The sequence below is a fragment of the Bos javanicus genome, chromosome 5 (assembly GCF_032452875.1).
Source record: "Bos javanicus breed banteng chromosome 5, ARS-OSU_banteng_1.0, whole genome shotgun sequence".
Classification (NCBI taxonomy): Eukaryota; Metazoa; Chordata; class Mammalia; order Artiodactyla; family Bovidae; genus Bos; species Bos javanicus.
Window position 1 is genome coordinate 120,580,875 of NC_083872.1, and position 22,312 is coordinate 120,603,186.

Sequence of the window (22,312 nt, forward strand, 5' to 3'; positions counted from 1 at the left end):
GAAGGCCATGAAGCTTTGTGAGGTCACTGGGCTTCCAGGCCTGGCTGGGGCAGGACTTTGGCAGAGATGCTGCCAACTGCCGTTCTGCTGGTCTTGGCAGTATCTGTGGTCGCCAGAGATAACACCACGTGTGAGTAAGTGTCAGACAACTTGGGTGGGGGGAGGGTGTCTTCTGAGTCACGGACCCGGTCCAGACTCCCTCTGTCTGCGGCTCTGCAGAAAGCCAAGCTGGGGCCTTAGCATTCCCCCGGGTCTCACAGCGCTTTTGCCCCACATCACCAATTCGGACCTTCCCTGCTCCCACCATCCTCAGCCCGGAGCCCCCAGGGCCCTGGCATCTAGAGCGTTCTCCTGAGAGGAACTCTGGGGCTTCCGCAAAGCACAGGCCGGTTTCCACGGCGCCCCTGTCCCCGCCAGTCACTGGCTTCACTGCCTCTTGAACACTGAGTCCTGCAGACCCAGGGAAGCACCTCCCCCCAGCCCTGCGCTGACCCCAGAGATCCCAGGGCGTCCTCGTGCAGCACCTCGGGGACCCCCCACTCCATGTGTAGACTCCCAAGCCCCCAGGGTATCCTGAAATCCCAGAAACTCCCTCCTTCTCACCGGTGACACAGAGCCCTGAACGTTCACCTCCGCCCCGCCCCGCACGCCTCCCCCGGGTCACTTCCACCTGCGCAGCTGTCCTCCTGCTGCCGCCCAGTCCAGCCCTGCAGCTCCGAGCCCCTCTGGCTCCTTCCTGAGCCTGCACCGGGGTCACCCGCTTCACGCCCACGCTAGCTCCCTCTCCCCCGCCATCTCCCGCACGGCTAGGGCCCCTGGTCTGTCCTAGCTGCCTGTGGCCACTCCGAACCCACCTTGTGACCTCAAGACCGGAGAAAACTCCCCCCCCCACCGAACATTTCCCGGAGCCCCTGGCCGCCTGTCCCGGCACGGCCCCCAGCACCACTGCTCAGCCGCGCCCCTTGGACCCCCACCCTGGGGCTACCCCAGCTGGCCCGGGACCCCATGGCTGCTCCCCTGTGACCAGCCTCAGGCCCTCCTCCCCCCGCTGCAGAGGCGCCGGGATGGCCTTGACTTGGACAGTGCCTGTGGTCTCTCCTCAGTGGCCCCTGTGGGATACGGTTCCGGCAGAACCGGCAGGGGGGCATGCGGATCATCGGCGGGCAAGACGCTGCCCACGGGTCCTGGCCCTGGATGGTCAGCCTCCAGATCTTCACATACCACAACAACCGGCGGTACCACGTGTGTGGGGGCTCCCTGCTGAACGCCCACTGGCTGCTCACTGCCGCTCACTGCTTCAGGATCAAAAAGTATGTGCGGGAACTCGCAGCAGGGGTCTTCAGAAAGGCTCTTCTTAGAACTGGGCATTCTCCAAGGGTCTCAGTGCCAAAGGTCCCTGAGGCTCTGGGCCTAGTGGCAACCAGATTGCGGGGTTGACCCGGACCTGCTGGGGATGGGGCCCTCCGAGGGTCATGGTCATCAGCCAGTCTGCAGCCAGTGTGACCTGGCTTACCTCTGTGCCCACAGAAAAGTGACCGACTGGAGGCTGATCTTTGGAGCTAAGGAAGTTGAGTGGGGGAGCAATAAGCCAGTGAAGCCGCCTCTGCAGGAGAGATATGTTGAGAAAATCATCATTCATGAGAAATACTCGGCGAGCTCAGAGGCCAACGACATTGCTCTCATAAAGATCACCCCTCCTGTTATCTGTGGGCACTTCATTGGACCAGGCTGCCTGCCTCAGTTTAGGGCAGGCCCACCCAGAGTTCCCCAGACATGCTGGGTGGCTGGCTGGGGATTCTTACGTGAGAATGGTGAGTACGGGCGGGGCAAACCCCGCTGACGTGGTCTTAGGTGAAGGGGAAATCTGTTGATGCCTGCCTGAGCCCCACCCAGTCCCTAGCCCTGTGCTGTGAGTGGATCCTGTCACCGTCCCCTTTCACAGCCAGAGAAACTGAGAGTGAAGCTCCGTGTCCAGGGCCCCTTGCCAGTGGCTGGTGTAGCCACCAGGGGTGGCTGGGCGGCACGCACAGAAGAGCGCCTCGGCATCTTTGGAATGGGGTTAAGGCTGGGCCTGGAGCTCCAGGGCTGCCTCTGGAGGTGGGGGTCGTGCCTTGAGGCAGGCAGCAGGTGGAGAAGGGCTCTGGATGGGATTTCCCTCTCCATGCCTCAGTTTCCCCAGCTGTAAAGGGAAGGGCCGGGTCACATGGTCTCCAAGCTCTGCAACTCCTGCGTGTGGCCCCTCCTGGCCATCTCTGCCCCCGACCCTCGGCCGTCAGTCCCACCCAGCTGTTACTGCGAGTGTCCTCTGTAGACGGTGAAAGGGGCTGCTGCTGGGCGTGACTTTGTGTGGGTCAGCAGCCTGGGCAGCATGTTTCTGCCAGTGGGGCAAGACCGAGTAGAACAGGCCTCTGTGCGTGAGCTGTGCTTTCAGCTTCCCGTAGGTGGGCACGTGAATTTTCACCAGTCGTGTCACGGGTGTGAACGTATGATTGAAACTGAATTGGCGCTCAGTCTCCTTTCTTCACTGATGGAACATCTGTTCATTGGTGGAAAATCTGGGCCTCCTGGGGTTTAAACCTCAGTGTGTTTTGTGTCTTCTATCTTCTCCTCCCTCAAAGTTGATTTTGGCTTTTGGTAGGACCGCTGTCTGTGCCGCCTTGCGGGGAGGGTGTCTCACAGTCTCTTCCCTGGCCTGGGGTGTCAGCCTCTGTCTGGCTGCTGGTGTCCGAGGCTCTGCCGCGGCTCCCAGAGCAAGCGCACACTTTCTTCTTGCTCCACCCCCTTCCCTGCTCTGTCCACCTCTCCAACCTTGTCCTCAGCTTTCGGGGGTTCTTGCAGTCCCTGGGAGGCTGATCTCAGGGTTTCCATTCAACAACCCTCAACCCCACCTCTGCTCTCCTTTTGCTCAGGAGAATTGTAGGCTCCCGTCTATATCCTGGACGTCACACAAGGCCTCTTTGTTCTATAATCACCTTGAATTTAATGCAGTTTCTATCCCTTTTTGTTTGTTTGTTTTTGCAAACCCATCCCTTAAAAAGTGAAAGTGTTTAGTTGCTCAGTTGTGTCTGACTCTTTGGGACTCCCCCCCTGGACTGTAACTCGCCAGGCTCCTCTGTCCCTGGAATTCTCCAGGCAAGAATACTGGAGTGAGTAGTCATTCCCTTCTCCAGGGGGTCTTCCCAACCCAGCGATTGAACCTGGGTCTTCCAGGGCCAAGTCTTAAAGAAACCCCCAGGCTCCTGTGATACTCCTTCTGACCTTTCCTTATCTGGACCTACCACTTCCTTGAACTCAGATGCTTTGGGGCTGGAAGAGTACTTTTGGGAATTGGTCTCTTTTTCCATCAGACTTTTAGTTTCTGCAGGCTTTTTGGCATTTGATATTTAAAACCAAGGTGCTGAGATTGAGAAAGCTCTTTTGTGTCTCAGGACACCTGTCTCTTAACAAGGAATTGCATGGCTTCCAAGGCTGTAGGCTCTGCCATAGATTTAAAGGGTCACTTTAATGGCCAACAAGCCAGGCTTGTGCTTGTTAGTTCCATGTCACCTGTACCTAAAGGGCAGTGAATGTGTGAAACCCTCCATGCTGCTTAGGTGGGAGGAAAAGTGGGGGCTAAGGAAGTTGGGAACATAACCGAAGCCTTGCAGACACGCGTTCAGCAGCCATCCACCGAATGCTTGCTGGTGCCCTCCCCAGCCACGGTGCTCCATGGGCTTCCCTGCTGGCCTTACACTCCGAGTCTGCCCCTTCCCACCTGTACAGCACATGGTGTTCAAACCCTCTGGGCGGTGACTGGCTGTGGGTGCTGCTATGGCAGGGCTGTTGGGATTCTCCTGCCTGTGGGACCACGTGATTCAGAGGGTACAGTCGCCTTGGCTCTTGGGCTCCAGTTCAGTTCAGTTCAGTGGCTCAGCTGTGTCTGACTCTTTGTGACCCCACGGACTGCAGCACGCCAGGCCTCCCTGTCCATCACCAACTTCCGGAGCTTGCTCAAACTCATGTGCATCGAGTCGGTGATGCCATCCAACCATCTCATCTTTTGTTGTCCCCTTCTCCTCCTGCCTTCAGCCTTTCCCAGCATCAGGGTCTTTTCCAATGCGTCAGTTCTTCTCATCATGTGGCCAAAGTATTGGAGTTTCAGCTTCAGCATCAGTCCTTCCAATGAATATTCAGGACTGATTTTCTTTAGGATGGACTGGTTTGATCTTGCAGTCCAAGGGACTCTCAAGAGTCTTTCCCAACACCACAGTTCAAAAGCATCAATTCTTTAGCATTCAGCTTTCCTTATGGTCTACCTCTCACGTCCATACATGACCACTGGAAAACCATAGCTTTGACTAGATGGACCTTTGTTGGCCAAGCAATGTCTCTGCTTTTTAATGTTCTGTCTAGATTTGTCATAGTTTTTCTTCCAAGGAGCAATTGTCTTAATTTCATGGCTGCAGTCACCATCTGCAGTGATTTTGGAGCCCAAGAAAATAGTCTGTCACTGTTTCCATTGTTTCCCCATCTATTTGCCATGAAGTGATGGGACCAGACGCCATGATCTTCTGTTTTTGAATCTTGAATTTCAAGCCAACTTTTTCACTCCCATCAAGAGGCTCTTTAGTTCTTCTACACTTTCTGCCATAAGGGTGTTGTCATCTGCATATCTGAGGTTACTGATATGTCTCCTGGAAATCTTAAATCCAGCTTGTGCTTCATCCAGCCTGGCATTTCACATGATGTACTCTGTATATAAGTTAAATAAGCAGGGTGACAATATATAGGCTTAACATACTCCTTTCCCAATTTGGAACCAGTCTGTTGTTCCACGTCCAGTTCTAACTGTTGCTTCTTGACCTGCATATCTTGACCTTGATTTCTCAGGAAGCAAATCAGGTGGTCTGGTATTCCCATCTCTTGAAGACTTTTCCATAGTTTGTTGTGATCCACAAAGTCAACAGCTTTGGCATAGTCAATAAAACAGATGTTTTTCTGGAATTCTCTCGCTTCTTGTATAATCCAACGGATGTTGGCAATTTGATTTCTGGTTCCTCTGCCTTTTCTAAATCTGGCTTGAACATCTGAAAGTTCATGGTTCGTGTACTGTTGAAGCCTGGCTTGGAGAATTTTGAGCATTACTTTGCTAGCATGTGAGACGAATGCAATTGTGCGGTAGTTTGAGCATTCTTTGGCATTGCCTTTCTTTGGGATTGGAATGAGAACTGACCTTTTCCAGTCCTGTGGCCACTGCTGAGTTTTCCCAATTTGCTGGCATATTGAGTGCAGCACTTTCACAGCATCATCTTCCAGTACCTGGCCTTCGGTTTGGGCTCCAGGCAGGATGCAATGTTGGCTGCTCCAGCCACAGTGCAGGCTGGGGTTTTCCTAACCCCTGGTCATGGCCAAGCATCTGAGGCTATAAAGGAAGTTCTGACCTGGCCTCAACGGTCATTTCAACCGCCTGTGCCCCTGACAGGTCTGCTGTGTGTGGAGGCACCACCGTAGGTCTGTTGCCTCCAGATCTGAATAAAGATTTGAGGCACATGGGAGGGAGTCATCAGCCCAAGTCCTGCGGGTCCTGTCCATGGCTGGATGGAGGCTAGAATGCAGGGGATGACCTACAGCCAGAGTGAACGGTGTGTCCTGGACTTGAGTCTAGAGACGAAAATCCTTGGTGTGAGTCCAGGGTTCCCTACTGTGACCTTGGGAAGTGGCATTCCAATCTCCTGATTGGAGAAAAGGGGAATAACTGTTTCTAACTCATGAAGTGCCTGTGAGGAGTGAATGAGATGAAGCCTGTGTGACTCAAAGTAAGTGCTCAGCATGTCCTTGTTATAATTGTTAATGTCATAGCAAACTTCCATAAGCCAGCATCCACCCTTCACGTATATGACTCTTCAGCTGCCTCCACCGCCCTCCTTCTGTCGTCTGTCCACAGTCCCCCTCCTTCCTTCTCCTCCAGTTCCATCTCCCAAGTCTCGTGTGCTCTTCCAGCTGTGCTTTCTTCCCTTCAGGAGTGGATAAGGAGAGGCCGGGGGCATAGGCTTGCTTGGCTCTTAGGTTCAAGTGGAGCATTTGAGGCCACTGGGGGCTCAGTGGCGGGAGGAAGGCAGGGCTTTCCCAGACGTCTTCTATGCTTACTGACCACTGAGTCACCTGGCTGTAGCCCGCAGGACATCACCTGTGCTGCAGGAGGCGCATGTGGACCTTATCGACCTCGACTTGTGTAACTCGACCAGATGGTACAATGGGCGCATTCGTTCAACCAATGTGTGCGCAGGGTACCCTGAAGGCAAGATTGACACCTGCCAGGTAACTCTCCACCGGGTGCGCTCGTGGACACTTCCTTTCTGGATCCCTGAGCAAACCTCCCTGGTCCTGTCTTCCACTGCCTGTAGTCACTATGTGCTTGGGTGGTGACACGCATACGCTGCCCAACAAAGACTCAGTCACCGTAGGTAGAGCTTTCTTCCACCCTCACACAGAGATCATATCCTCCGAACACTGCCCAGAAGAGAACATTTACCTCTCTTCACCAGAACGCAAAAGGGTCCAATCCACTTGCACACACACGTTCATGTCCCCACGTAAAACCGTGCACAGACACGTGGGTTTGTCTGTCCTCCCCATCAGCGCAAGAAAACCCATGGAATCCCTCCCCTTCTCACAGCCCCAGAGAAGTTGTTGGCACCACCTCAAACTCTGCCATAACTGCCTGTGTTCATGGCAGCAGGAGGCCATGTGACTGCAGAAATGACCTGCCCAGAGGCCACGGCCCTTCTGGGCAGGGAGCGTGGCTCAGGCAGAGCGTGACTTCTGTATCCTTCTGGGCAGGGGGACAGCGGCGGGCCTCTCATGTGCAAAGACAGCGTGGAAAACAGCTATGTGGTCGTGGGAATCACAAGCTGGGGGGTAGGCTGTGCCCGAGCTAAGCGCCCCGGAGTCTACACGTCTACCTGGTCCTATCTGAACTGGATTGCCTCCAAGATAGGCTCTAACACGGTGCACATGATTCAGTTGCCCACTGCTCCCCCTGCTTCTACTCCAGCAGCCCAAGCGAGCCCTGGCTCCGTTCAGCCTTCCATTCGCCCACCTTGGTTCTTCCAACACGTTCCTCAACCACCTCCCTCTCAGCAAGCTATTGCTGTGGCCCAACCCTCACGTCCCTCAAGCCCCCGACCCTCAGTCCCACCTGCCCCCCGACCCCCACGACCACCCCCACCGCAGCCTTCCACTAGGCCTCCCCAGGCACTCTCCTTTGCCAAGCGACTGCAGCAGCTCATAGAGGTCTTGAAGGGAAAGACCTTTCTTAACGAAAAGAGCAATTATGAAATGGAAACCACAGGCCTTCCAGGACAACATGCCTCCTCCTGATCTGAACCCATTCTCAACGGACCCAGTGAAGCCCTCACTCCTGAGGGAAAAAAAGATGAAATAAATGGATATAAATACAAATATAAATATATATACACTAAGAGACGCTTTCTGGACTTCTTCCTATATGCCCTCCCCAACTTAATCCCTCATCAAGTCTACCCTGCCTCCATTCACCCTTGTATTGTACAAATGATGTTGACTTAAAAAAAAAAAATGCACAACGTGAGTTGTGAGTTAAGTTTTATTTGGGGCAAAATGAAGACTAGCATGAGAAATGGCACTTGAGATAGCTCTGAGAAACTGCTCCAAAGAGGCAGTGGGGGAAGGGCAGTAGCTGTGGGATTTTTGGTGAAGGGGGAGTGCATGCAATCAAGCATATTTTATTTAGAGGTTTCTGCTGGCCTCCTGAAGATTACTGCTGGTCATGAGGAGCAGACATTATCCTGAAGGATTTTAGTGCTTTTCTAGATATGAGGAGATTGAAGAGTTGGCTTTGTAAAGCCAGCTCCTGAAAATATCTAACTGTTTGAAGACCAGTCCTGTTAGTTTTCCTGGAGCACCAAGAGCCTCATTTCTGCCCTCCACCCTGAACGCTGCTCAGAGGGTGTTGAAGGTCAGCGGCTGGAGCGGCGCCTGAGTTCATTCTTGTGGAGGTGGATGGCAAGTGCCAGCTTGTAGTTGCCAAAGTCAGCTGTGGTTTTTAACTAGAACAAGATGACCTGGGGTCATAGTCCAGGTAATTATTAAATGCTGGTGTCTCTGCATATTAAATCAAGGGGCCGCACACTCCCTTGAGGTAAGCTGACTGAAAATGAAGGATGTGCGTTCAAGTCTGCTGGAGGCCACACTCTCCTGGTGCAGAGACAGACCCACGAGACGACTCTGTCTTTAGTTGTGTCTTCTCTCCTCCTTGAGGTGGAAAATTTCCCCCTGGGTCTGTGATCTGCAGCTGACACTTGGGTCTCCTTCCTGGAGGGACAGGGCTAAGCTCAAGAAGCACTCTGCCGGGAGCCTGCAGAGAACAGGCAGTGGGTTCTCCGGGGGCTTGTGCAAGCTTTTCATGCATGTGAATAGAACCTAATCCCCTTCTTCTATTTCCTTGTCCATGTTACTCTTTGACTTCCTGTTCCACTTATCAAACGCAGACATTTCCACATTAGCACACGCGGACCCCTGAATCTAACTGTGCTCCACAGCAGGGGCGTTTATGAGCCCGTGGTGTCCCAGAAGGGGACTTCTCGTCTTTCAACACATTTCCCCACATCTAAGACAACACTGGTTCACAGCAAATTCATCAATCCTTGCCAACCTAACTGATGCTTACATTTTCATTTTTAAATTATGAATGAGGCTGTTTGTAAGTGAAGTGAGACTCTCTGATCTGCCTTCGTGTTCCTGCGGACGCTCTAGCCCTGAGAACGGCTCACAGATTCTGGAGCAGAAGCCTCTGCATGGGGACAGGAGGAGCAGGGAGGAAATGGAACAGCTGTGTGCAGAACCCCCAAAAGGGGTCGGGCATCTGAGGAATACGCTTACTTCCTTACAGGATTGTCAGGCATGACCAGTATTCTCAAAACTTAGAATTCGTAATGAAACTTATTGCTAGGAAGAATAGCAGAAAATGATTCAACAGTGGCTAAACTTGCACATGGTGAAACTCAGACACTGGAAAACCAGGCATGTTAGGATAACAGGTAAAGGGGCGGAAGCTCTAACTGTGCATTCGATCGGTACATGACATCTAATATTCACAAAGAAAAGCTGAATGAACCAATGAATATAATTGTAGTACATTTTAAATGGAAGGTAAAAAATGGAGGTAGTTCATTTTTAATATGAGCAAGAAACAGAAGCTAGCTTATTGATGTTTTCTGAAGAAACTACATTCTTGGTAAAGAATCATCACTGACCCTCTCTGGTTACGGATGAGTCTGCGTGGAGACGTGCTTTCAGAGTGGAATGGCTGGGTGGTACAAGAGGGGTAAGCTTTGCTCTGTGACTGCACCCCAAAGGTGTCAGTGCAGTCAATGTAGTGAGCATATCCACCACTCCCCAGAGTTTCCTTGTGGGACCTTGTAATCCCTCCAGCCCTTTCCTCCCTGGCTCCAGACAGTCTCCAATTTGCTTTTTCTCATTATGTATTAAGTTGGATTTCTGAAGATTTTATACAAATGGAATCACACATCAAGCAGTTCTTTTTGTCTCGCTTCATTCAGCATCATCATTTTGAGGTTCATCTATACGGCAGTGTGTTCAGCAGTCATTCCTTTTTACTGCTGACCCTTTCATCACACAGCTATCCCACGGTTTTTCTGTTCATTGTTGGTGGATGTTTGGCCATGTGAAGTAGAGCAGCGATGTGCATTTGTATACAAGTCCTTGTATGGACATGTGCTTTCATAGCTCTTGGCTGAGTGTGTGTGGAATGGCTGCATCCTATGGTAGGTGTATGCTTAGCATTTTTTAAAACTGCCAAAGTGGTTTTTCAAAACGGTTTAAACATTTCACATTCCACCAGCAGTGGGAGAGAGTTTCAGTTCTTGAGCTCCTCACCAACACCTGGTCTTGATAGCTTAGTGGTGAATGGTGAACCATGTCACCGGATTTGTGGTCTCTGAAAGAGAGGATTTAACTCTGGGACCAAAGACCTTCTCGGTCACTCAGAGTTTTTTTTGTAGATTTTATTTAAAGTGAAAGTGACAGAAAAAGCTTTTGACATGGACGTCAGAAGGGGACAGGAGAGTCCCCGCCTCACTGGCTCAAGTGGTTTATACTTGTCAACTAGCTGCTGAGAATAGATGAAAAATATTTTAAGGTGGTGAGAATTTTGTTCAAACCCTTTACTGTAACATACATCCTGGGATGACATCAGCATGAGATTAGTCAGAAGGAACAGGTAAACCCCGAGCTCAAGGCTGTGGAAGTTTTTACCCAGAGCTTTCCCCATAACATATATAAAGTTCAAAAAAAGGCATGCCTTTGAACAAGAGATACTGTTGCCTACAAGGCTACCTGTCTAAGGCAAAGAATGTGAAAAAGAAAGAATGTTTGCCTCCTCCTTAAAGGGGCCTTAGGCTTGGACTCCTTATTAACCTGCCTAAGTTAACTCTCTCAGTATGATCAGTTCTTCTAATTTTAGGGGTTCTGAGAGATGTGTAGTAATATTTCATTTGGGGAGTTTTCCCCATAAACAAATGTAGTCTATCAATAAGTTTAAAGCATTCTAAATGAACACAGCTAAGATTTGGTATCAGTAATGTGGTAGGGCAATAACTCTTGATATTAGAGCAAAATATGGAAGGACTCCTAGGGAAAAAGGGAGGTAGAAAAAGGCATAAAATAAATATATCCAAGCAGAATTTGGATTTTTCAAGCATCACAAACATCAATGGGAGACTGAAAGAAATAATGATAGGAACAGTTCATAGTACAACACTGATTTCAGAAGCAACCTGCTTCAGAAATGAGAGGTCCATTTCTTATAAAGATATTCCAAAATATCCAACCTCTTGGAACCTCTGTCTGTTGATGTTACTACATCCAAATAACACTTTATATTTAAAACTAAATCCTCAGGTGTCCTTTTAATGCTCTACATTTTTCAAGGTGAACAAAATGGTGTTCACGTCTCAATTTGCCAGGTTAAATTAAAAATAACATCCAAGCAGGTCTTAATTCATTACACTCATGTGTCTACCACACAAAATATACAAAACCTATTTTGTGGGTTAATTCTTCTAGATATGGAGCTAAAAGTTTATTAATACATTCAGTGTTCTTTACATCATCTTTGTTCCCACATGAGTTTTTAAAAAAGCAAGAGTTGAAAGGAACCTTCAAAAGTCATTCAGTATGTTTCTTAAGTTTTAAATGTTTTATTTGCTTTTTAAAAAAGTTATTCGTTTGTTTTTGGCTCCATCAGTTCTTGGCTTGGCCTGTGGGCTCAGCAGCTGCAGCAGGCAGGCTCAGTTGCCCGGTGGCCTGTGGGATCTCAGTTTCCCGGCCAGGGATTGAACCTGTGTCCTCTGCATTGGAAGGCAGATTCCTAACCACTGGACAACCAGGAAAGTTCTTAATTTTTTATTGTCTTTAAAATAAAAAAGACTTCAAATAGAAGACTTCATGACAATTCCCACTTAAGTTAAATCTCAAATTTTCACGCTTTTTTTTCAGCCCCAGTAAAGTAGATCTGGAGTCCCTCATTTTCTGTCCTCACTGGAGATAGAGTACAGCTTATCTTATGATTTCTTTCTTTGAGTCCTTTAATAGAAGTCTCAATAACAAGACATGAAACCACATCTACAGCTCTTTCCTCTCCAGAACAAAATGGTCTTAACTTTTTGATCTTTTTCTCAGAGATCTTATTTTACAATCTGTATTGCATTCCTTTTTATTTCTCCTAAATCTCCTTCCGAGTTCCTATAGGACCCTAAGGGACGACAAGCCAGCAGGGACTGGATTTGTAATTTATGACCTCCCAGAGGAGACCCACCCTGAATAGTCATTGGAAGGACCGTTGCTGATGCTGAAGGTCCATTAATTTGTCCACATGATGCAAAGAGCTGACACACTAGAAAAGACCCTGGGAAAGATTGGGGGCAGGAGAAGAAGGGGACGACAGAGGATGAGGTGGCTGGATGGCATCACCGACTCAGTGGGAACCCTGGGAGATGGCGAAGGACAGGGAAGCCTGGTGTGCTGCGGTCCACGGGGTTGCCAAGAGTTGGACACAACTATGCGACTGAACTACAAAAAACAACCCCTCTTAAAGCTAGGTCTCTCTCTAATGATTGCTAATAAAGGACAACAATCGGCTCACTGTCTGCCTTTATAATAACGAATAAGCACGAGTCAGCAACTTGCCCATACTCTGTCTGTGCCCTGCGTTTGGGTGGTTGTAGGTTCCCCCTTCTCAAGAAGCATATCCTGTATGGCCTTACTGACCTTTCTGCTGTTTGTTTTCACTGTTACTTTCTAATGTATGCTTTGATCTTGCCCCATTCATTATTCCTTTTCCCCAAATTCCAGAAAGTTGAGTTCTGATATGCTCAATCAAGGAGAACATATTCATTCCCATGGTGTTATTCCTAGAGAAAAATATAAACAAAACAAGGCTGGGACTTGCTAGCTACAGCTTGTCCCTCCTGGCTGGCCTGGGTACTGAATTTGTCCTGTGAGCCAAGTGTTGAGCACTATGTCAGTTCAGTTTAGTTCAGTCGCTCAGTCGTGTCCGACTCTCTGTGACCCCATGGACTGCAGCACGCCAGGCTTCCCTGTCCATCACCAACTCCCAGAGCTTGCTCAAACTCATGTTCATCGAGTCAGTGATGCCATCCAACCATCTCATCCTCTGTCGACACTTTCTCCTCCTGCCTTCAACCTTTCCCAGCATCAGGATCTTTTCCAATGTGCCAGTTCTTCACATCAGGTGGCCAAAGTATTGGAGCTTCAGCTTCAGCATCAGTCCTTCCAGTGAATATTCAGGACTGATTTCCTTTAGGATGCACTGGTTGGATCTCCTTGCAGTTGAAGGGACTCTCAAGAGTCTTCTCCAACACCACAGTTCAAAAGCATCCATTCTTTGGCACTCAGCTCTTACATCCATACATGAATACTGGAAAAACCATAGCTTTGACTAGATGAACTTTTGTCAGCAAAGTAATGTCTCTGTTTTTTAATATGCTATATAGATTTGTCATAGCTTTTCTTCCAAGGAGCAAGAGTCTTTTAATTTCATGGCTGCACTCACCATCTGTAATCATTTTCAGTTCAGTTCAGTCGCTCAGTCGTGTCCAACTCTGCGACCCCATGAAATGCAGCATGCCAGGCCTCCCTGTCCAACACCAACTCCCAGAGTTCACTCAAACTCACGTCCATCGAGTTGGTGATGCCATCCAGCCATCTCATCCTCTGCCGTCCCCTTCTCCTCCTGCCCCCAATCCCTCCCAGCATCAGAGTCTTTTCCAATGAGTCCACTCTTCACATGAGGTGGCCAAAGTACTGGAGTTTCAGCTTTAGCATCATTCCTTCCAAAGAACACCCAGGACCGATCTCCTTTAGAATGAACTGGTTGGATCTCCTTGCAGTCCAAGGGATTCTCGAGAGTCTTCTCCAACACCACAGTTCAAAAGCATCAATTCTTCGGCGCTCAGCTTTCTTCACAGTCCAACTCTCACATCCATACATGACCACTGGAAAAACCATAGCCTTGAGTAGATGGACCTTTGTTGGCAAAGTAATGTCTCTGCTTTTGAATATGCTATGTAGGTTGGTCATAACTTTCCTTCCAAGGAGTAAACGTCTTTTAATTTCATGGCTGCAATCACCATCTGCAGTGATTTTGGAGCCCCCCAAAATAAAGTCTGACACCATTTCCACTGTTTCCCCAACTATTTCCCATGAAGTGATGGGACCAGATGCCATGATCTTTGTTTTCTGAATGTTGAGCTTTAAGCCAACCTTTTCACTCTCCTCTTTCACTTTCATCAAGAGGCTTTTTAGTTCCTCTTCACTTTCTGCCATAAGGGTGGTGTCATCTGCATATCTGAGGTTATTGATATTTCTCCCGGCAATCTTGATTCCAGCTTGCACTTCTTCCAGCCCAGCATTTCTCATGATGTACTCTACATATAAGTTAAATAAGCAGGGTGACAATATACAGCCTTGACGTACTCCTTTTCCTATTTGGAACCAGTCTGTTGTTCCATGTCCAGTTTTAACTGTTGCTTCCTGACCTGCATACACATTTCTCAAGAGGCAGGTCAAGTGGTCTGGTATTCCCATCTTTTTCAGAATTTTCCACAGTTTATTGTGATCCACACAGTCAAAGGCTTTGGCGTAGTCATTTTGGAACCCCCCAAAATAAAGTCTGTCACTGTTTCCATTGTTTCCCCATCTATTTGCCATGACGTGATGGAGCAGGATGCCATGATCTTTGTTTTCTGAATGTTGAGTTTTAGGCCAACTTTTTCACTCTCCTCTTTCACTTTCATCAGAAGGCTCCTCAGTGCCTCTTCACTTTTTGCCATTAAGGGTGGTGTCATCTGCATATCTGAGGTTGTTGATATTTCTCCCCGCAATCTTGATTCCAGCTTGCGCTTCTTCCAGCCCAGCGTTTCTCATGATGTGCTCTGCATATCAGTTAAATAAGCAGGGGACAGTACCCAGCTTTGTATTGTGTACGGTGCTGAAACCACATAGAGAAATGCTAACTGCCCTACTGTAGACATTCTCATTGTAAATAACTACCTGTGATGTGACATTAGCACCTTTCCACGGTGATCCGGGAACAGTGCTGTTTTCTTGCCAGTCAGTCAGTTCAGTAGCCCAGTCCTGTCCGATTCTTTGTGACCCCATGGACTGCAGCGTGCCAGGCTTCCCTGTCCATCACCAACTCCCGGAGCTTGCTCTAAGTCATGCCCAACGAGTTGGTGATGCCATCCTACCATCTCACCCTCTGTCGTCCCCTTCTCCTCCTGCCTTCAGTCTTTCCCAGCATCAGGCTTTTTTCTAAGGAGTCAGTTCTTCACATCAGGTGGCCAAAGTATTGGAGCTTCAGCATCAGTCCTTCCAATGAATATTCATGACTGATTTCCTTTAGGATGGACTGCTTTGATCTCCTAGCAGTCCAAGTGACTCTCAAAAGTCTTCTCCAATACCTGAGTTCAAAAGCATCAATTGCTAATTGGATTAATTTCCTTAACTAACTCTGCAATTACACATAGCACGTACCTCTTTTAAAGTGTGCTATACACAATTACAAGACTGAAATTAAACTTAATCGTACTTTAATTAGTAAACTCACTTTTGTATTGTGTTTTTATTAAAGGAAGAACAACATGTTGTTATGATACCTCAAATGTAGTGACTTTTGTTCAAGATTATGAAAAGTTTAAATAATTTCCCTTCAGATAATCTCATGTCAAATTTACACAGTTTGTTTAGTTAGTTGACCAAAACTGAATAAAATAACATGAAAAGAGACACTCAGGCAGATGAGATAGAGACAGGATGCCGACCGAGGCCCGGGCAGCTCTGTTGCTCTGTTCCCTGTGCCAGTGAAAGCAGCGGCTCACTGGTTCCCACCTGAAAGGGGTGCCAGGCCGGTTTATTCTTACTGGGTTCAATAAAGCTTTAATCAGAGTGATGAAATAAAATTCACGTTTTGTTGTAAGACAAGAAAAAAAAGTAAACTTTCTCCCAGTCTGGGCATCTTCTCCCCTTTAGTGTGTGCTGTGTGTCTGCATTAACTAGACCTCCTTAGGTGAGAACCTTCTTTCTTAATCTTGGAAAGAGTAACGATGACCCACTACGGCCTTGTACAGGCAGATCTGGATTGTGTAAACTATGAGCATGTCATCTGATATATAATCCTTAGTATCAAAAATGACATAACTCCTCTTTGACCTCTAGTAGGCAGAATAGTTTTCAGAGCTTTCTGAAAGACTCTCTCCTGGGTTATAATCCTGAAATTGGCTCAAGTGAAATTGTCCCTTTCTTTCTTAGAGCAACTATTGATTACTTGATTAATTAACTGAAGAACCTCAGTGAGTTTCTCCAACACTTCTTTCAGTAAGGCAGCATCACTCTGGTTGGGTGATGTGCACGTCTCTGCGCAGAGACCATTGGTTTTGTCCTGCTTGTCTGAAGACATTTGAAAAGCAAATGTTAAAGCAGTTCTTTTGCCCATTTCTGTTCCCCTCTAACCTGTAAAGAACTGAATTAACCTGTTTATTCTTTTCCTAGATAAAGAGAAGTGAGAATAAAGAATTAAGTAGTTAAAGGATGATGAACTCTCTGCTCCGAAAACTCCGTTAGCAACCCTGCTGGTAGACCAGGTAGGCAGGACAAGAGCTGAAGGGAGAGTCAGGCAGCCTGCCCACAGCACCATGGGGCCCAGCCTCCTGCCCACAGCACCATGGGGCCCAGCCTCCTGCCCACAGCACCGTGGGGCCCAGCCTCCTGCCCACAGCACCGTGGGGCCCAGCCTCCTGCCCACAGCACCGTGGGGCCCAGCCTCCTGCCCACAGCACCGTGGGGCCCAGCCTCCTGCCCACAGCACCGTGGGGCCCAGCCTCCTGCCCACAGCACCGTGGGGCCCAGCCTCCTGCCTCAGCGAATCACTGAGATTATCTCCCCTTCAGGAAGATTACCCTTTCCCTTTAAAGGCTGTCATGGCCAAGTAGAATCTTTGGATTTGGTCTTGGGACATGAGTCTACTCCACAGATCTTCTCCGCAATTGCTGGCTTTTCTAATTAGAACACCTCTCTTGTCTGCTGACACTTGCTTCTTGATTACTCTTTTGAACATTGAACGGCCGAACCCGGGTTTGGTAACAAATGTAATCATTTGGTTATTTTTATTCCCAGGCAGCACAGATTTCTTATTAGGCTGTCTGCTGTCATATTAAGAAATAATGTCCCATTATGCAATATGGTAGATATTCTTTTGGAGAATCAATATTGTGAAGACTTTCAAATATACTTTTATTGGTAGTCAGAGCATAACACAAGAAATATAAAGTTTTGGAAATATGACTATCTTTCACAAACCTTAATGGGTTACTGGCTCAATGTTATGGTTATGGTTTCCAGTTATTATAACATCTCAGCAACAGCAACAGCTGTACTCACCCCATTTTTATTGAAAACTGAAGTTTCACACAGAAAACCAAAAGACTCTTAAAGTTCAAAAATGATTTCTTTCCCATTTTCTAGGTCATTTATCCTACTTCTAATCCATTTAAAATCTGGTAATGTTTTTTCAAAATAAATTTTGTAAAAAGTGCAATTGAATTCAAAATTTTGGAGGAGACTGTGGTGGCTAATATATAATTATTCACATCAGAATTTCTTGATTGATTTTTCCTCCAGCAACCAAATATTCACCCTCCCCACAAAGAAAGTTGCTAACTCATTTCCTGTGAAAACTTTCCATTGACCATCCTCCGGAAGTTCTGCCTCTGCCAGCTGGTCTGCATCAGAAGCTGTGGATAGCATATCTGAGCATTTTCTTTCTCTGCCAGCCTCAGAGAAATTTCCAGCACAGATTCTCCTTCTTCCTATTTGGGCATTAAGTGGTAGAAAATGTAGAATCAGGAACTTTTGTTCTGGTCATGGAACTGGAGGCTTTAAACCAAACACTCGCAAAGTCAACTGCACATGGTCATGTCTGGCCAATGAAATGATATATGAACAAATTTCAACGTGGTCTTTGACTTTGAGTCCCTGTGAAAATCATTGTTTTTCAGATCTCCCATTTGTCTCTTATAAGTGTCTTATAGAGGGTCTCTCTCCAGTAAGCTGGCATCCACTAAATTGTCATTCCAGGAACCATTCCAGGGCTCCACACAATCCCCTATACATTTTGGATTTTCTTTATCATGGGGTGGAAAAGGGAATGGCAACCCACTCCAGTATTCTTGCCTGGAAAAATCTGTGGATGGAGGAGCCTGGCAGGCTACAGTCCATGGCGTCCAAAGAGTCGGACACGACTGAGCGCACACACATTATCGTGAGATATGATCTAAACACCAGTTTCCCAATACCCTTTGTCTATTGTCTTCCCTGGAGCTGTGAAAGGCAATAGTCATCACATCTCCAGCTGCTTTGAGCTCCTGGACTGCATATGATATATAAGAGGTGTAGGAAGTTATTTTGAAAAAAGGTACACAGGAACCTCTTTAGCAAGCAAGACTGCAGCAGTGGCTTTAAGAAGTCTCTGATTGTTGCAACTGCTAGCTACTTGACTCCAACAGTCAAACCCAAGACAAAGCTTCTCAGCATCTCTCAAGGTATTTGTGCATCCTCTGTGTTGATTGTTACACTGTAAGGGCATTTTCTTGAGATCTATTCAATAAAATTAGAGATACAAGGGAACATTTCATGGAAAGCTGGGCTCAATAAAGGAAACAAATGGTATGGGCCAACAGAAGCAGAAGATATTAAGAAGAGGTGGTAAGAATACAGAGAAGAACTGTACAAAAAAGATCTTCATGACCCAGATAATGGTGTGATCACTCACCTAGAGCCAGACATTCTGGAATGCGAAGTCAAGTGGGCCTTAGAAAGCATCACTACGAACAAAGTTAGTGGAGGTGACGGAATTCCCATTGAGATATTTCAAATCCTGAAAGATGATGCTGTGAAAATGCTGCACTCAATATGCCAGCAAATTTGGAAAACTCAACAGTGGCCACAGGACTGGAAAAGGGCAGTTTTCATTCTAATCCCAAAGAAAGACAATGCTAAAGAATGTTCAAACTACTGCACAATTGCACTCATCTCACATGCTAGCAAAGTAATGCTCAAAATTCTCCAAGCCAGGCTTCAACAGTACATGAACTGTGAACTTCCAGATGATTGAACTGGATTTAGAAAGGCAGAGGAATGAGAGCAAATTGCCAATGTCTGTTGTATCACTGAAAAAGCAAGAGAGTTCCAGAAAAACATCTACTTCTGCTTTATTGACTATGCCAAAGCCTCTGACTGTGTGGATCATAACAAACTGGAAAATTCAAGAATACCAGACCACCTGACTTGCCTCTTGAGAAATCTGTATGCAGGTTAGGAAGCAAGTTAGAGCTGGACATGGAACAACAGACTGGTTCCAAATAGGGCAAGGAGTACGTCAAGTCTGTATATTGTCACCCTGATTATTTAACTTATATGCAGAGTACATCATGAGAAACGCTGGACTGGATGAAGCACAAGCTGGAATCAAGATTGCCGGGAGAAATATCAACAACCTCAGATATGCAGATGACACCACCCTTACGGCAGAAAGGAAAGAACTAAAGAGCCTCTTGAGGAAAGTGAAAGAGGAGAGGGAAAAAGTTGGCTTAAAGCTCAACATTCAGAAAACAAAGATCATGGCATCTGGTCCCATCACTTCATGACAAATAGATGGGGAAGCAGTGGAAACAGTGGCTGACTTTACTTTTTTGGGCTCCAAAATCACTACAGATGGTGACTACAGCCATGAAATTAAAAGATGCATACTCCTTGGAAGGAAAGTTATGACTAACCTAGACAGCATATTGAAAAGCAGAGACATTACTTTGTCAACAAAGGTCCGTCTAGTCAAGGCTATGGTTTTTTCCAGTGGTCATGTATGCATGTGAGAGGTGGACCATAAAGAAAGCTGAGCACCGAAGAATTGATGCTTTTTAAGTGCGGTGTTGGAGAAGACTCTTGAGCGTCCCTTGGACTGCAAGGAGATCCAACCAGTTCATCCTAAAGGAAATTAGTCCTGAATATTCATTGAAGGACTGATGTTGAAGCTGAAACTCCAATACTTTGGCTACCTGATGTGAAGAACTGACTCATTGGAAAAGACCCTGATGCTGGGAAAGATTGAGGGTGGGAGAAGGGGATGACAGAGGGTGAGATGGTGGGATGGCATCACTGTCTCGAGGGACATGAGTTTGAGTAAACTCTTGGAGTAGGTGATGGACAGGGAGGCCTGGCATGCTGCAGTCCATGGTGTCGCAAAGAGTTGGACACAACTGAGCGACTGAACTGAACTGATTGGAGAAACCATAGCTTTGACTGCATGGACCTTTGTAGGCAAAGCAATGTCTCTGCTTTTTAATACACTGTCTACATTTGTCATAGCTTTTCTTCCAAGCAGCAAGGCTTTTATTTTCATGGCTGCAGTCACCACCTGCAGTGATTTTGGAGCCCAAGAAAATAAAGTCTATCGCTGTTTCCATTTTCTCCCCATCTATTTCCCATGAAGTGATGGGACCAGAAACCATCATCTTTGTTTTTTGAATGTTGAGTTTTAAGCCATCTTTTTCACTCTCCTCTTTCACCTTCATCAAGAGGCTCTTTAATTCCTCTTTGCTTTCTGCCATAAAATAATGTCATGTGCGTATCTGAGGTTATTGATATTTCTCCCGGCAATCTTGATTCCAGTTTGTGCTTCATCTAGCTCGCCCTTTCGCATGATGTACTCTGCCTAGAAGTTAAAGAAGCAGGGTGATGATATACGGCCTTGCCGTACTGCTTTCCCAATTTGAAACCAGTCTATTGTTCCATATCCAGTTCTAACTGTTGCTTCTTGCCCGCATACAGCTTTCTTAGGAGGCAGGTAAGATGGTCTGGTATCCCTATCTCTTTAAGAGTTTTCCACAGTTTGTTGTGATCTACACAGTCAAAGGCTTTAGTGTAGTCAGTGAGGCAGAAGTAGATATTTTTCTGGTATTCTCTAGCTTTTCCTATGGTTCAGTTGATCAAACTGGCAATTTGATCATTGATTCGTCTGCCTTTTCTAAATCCAGCCTGTACATCTGGGAGTTCCCTGTTCACATACTGCTGAAGCCTAGCTTGAAGGATTTTGAGCATTACTTTTCTAGCATTACCAGTGCTTAGGGGAGGGCAGAATGGGGAACAATTGCTTAATGGTTAGAGTTTCTATTTGGGATCACAGAAAAATTCTGGAATTGACATTGGTGAAGGTTACATATGAATGTTCTTAATGTCACTGAATTGTACACTTAGAAATGAGTTAAAATGGTTAATCTTGATATATACATTTTAACAGTTAAAAAGTGAAAAAAAGTTACAGTACAAAAAAATCAACTAAATCCTAAAGGATGCAGGAATGGAGAAAAGCAGGGCAGAAAAGTACGAGATCGGCCGTTGCCCGCACTGCTGGCTGGTTTTGTGGACCAGCGCCACACATGCGTCCCCGGGCTCGTCTGGCACGTGGGACGGGGCGCAGCACTGAGCGGAGGCGTGCTGAGGCACTTGCCACGTTGCTGCCGTGGTTACGTAGTGTGCGGCTTTGGTTGCAGCCCCACGGAGTTAGGCATCTCCGCAGCTGACTTTCCTGAACAAGCAGCATTCTTTCTATTTCGGTATCCACGGACATTTGTTAGTATTGGACCAGTGTTGGAAGTGGAGATGTCCAGTAGACAATGGTGAGCATAGGTTGGAACTCATACTACAAGAATATAAAACGCCCGTGGAAACTGATTTCAGGCGTACCTGATAGTCTATCAAGGTAGACTTCTGTGAGGAAATCCTCAAAATGTTCATCTTTGGCTGTCTCAGACAAGAAAAAACCTTTGGCTCTTTCGATTCACTTATTTCAGCGATTCAAGGTTATACTGAGTAAGCTAAGAAATGCCTAGCTTTACCAGACTGGATGTGAAACAATGAAGACAATTTCTTTTAGGCTTCTGAAAGCAAAGTGATGAATGACCACTGGTGAGAGAGAAGTTTATATTTTCAGTCACTGTTTCCTAGTGCTTTACTGCTCATAACTATGCAGTCTCACCCGGTTATACTTAATTTTATTTTCACCTTAGTTATATTTTTAAAATCAAACATTGTCCTAAATCTGTGAATTAAACAGTATAACATAGTTACCACATCATGCTTCAACTGTCAAGTTAAATTCATCATGAGATATTATTAAAAAGACTGTATCTTTAAAAATAAAAAATATTTTAGTGTATTATATTAAAATCTCTTTCAAAATTTTCTAAAATATACCACTAGAAAGGTCATTTTTAAAGTGCCTTATATGGAAATAAAATAAATATAAGTATAGTTGTAAAGGCAAGTCACTAATTTGAGATGAGACCTACAATTCTCACGGTAAAACCAAGAATGTATGTACTCCATAGACTGTGCTGCTGAACAGAGAAGGCTCATAAAAGAAAAAATGTTAGGTCATATGGCTTATTTTTGGTTTTTTAGGTCTATACTGTCTTCCACAGCGGCTGTACCGATTTTACACTCCCACCTACTTGCACAAGAGTTCCCTTTTCTGCACATTCTCACCAACATTTGTTATTTGTGTTCTTTTTGATGATGGTCATTCTGATTTGTGTGAGCTGATTTCTCACTCTGGTTTTGATTTGCATTTCCCTCATGATTAGTGATGTTGAACATCTTTTTACATGCCTGATGGCGTTTTTTTTTTTTTTTTTTAATGTGC

General features: G+C 46.5%; 1 protein-coding gene and 1 pseudogene across 2 annotated transcripts; one reads left to right on the top strand and one right to left on the bottom strand.

Annotated features, from left to right (window-relative positions):
• Positions 1 to 13: 13 nt before the first annotated feature.
• On the top strand, positions 14 to 7,460 carry ACR (acrosin). 2 transcript variants are annotated; one of them, XM_061418996.1, is made up of 5 exons: positions 14 to 134; positions 1,104 to 1,310; positions 1,528 to 1,811; positions 6,152 to 6,297; positions 6,820 to 7,460. In XM_061418996.1, the coding sequence occupies exons 1-5, from the start codon at positions 67 to 69 to the stop codon at positions 7,357 to 7,359; spliced, it is 1,245 nt and encodes a 414-aa protein (XP_061274980.1). In that variant the 5' UTR covers positions 14 to 66; the 3' UTR covers positions 7,360 to 7,460. The 2 variants fall into 2 exon arrangements, with proteins under 2 accessions (XP_061274980.1, XP_061274982.1); XM_061418998.1 differs by having other exon boundaries at positions 41 to 130.
• Positions 7,461 to 16,460: 9,000 nt separating this feature from the next.
• LOC133248605 (glucose 1,6-bisphosphate synthase-like) lies at positions 16,461 to 17,870 on the bottom strand (annotated as a pseudogene).
• Between the last annotated feature and the right edge of the window lie 4,442 nt (positions 17,871 to 22,312).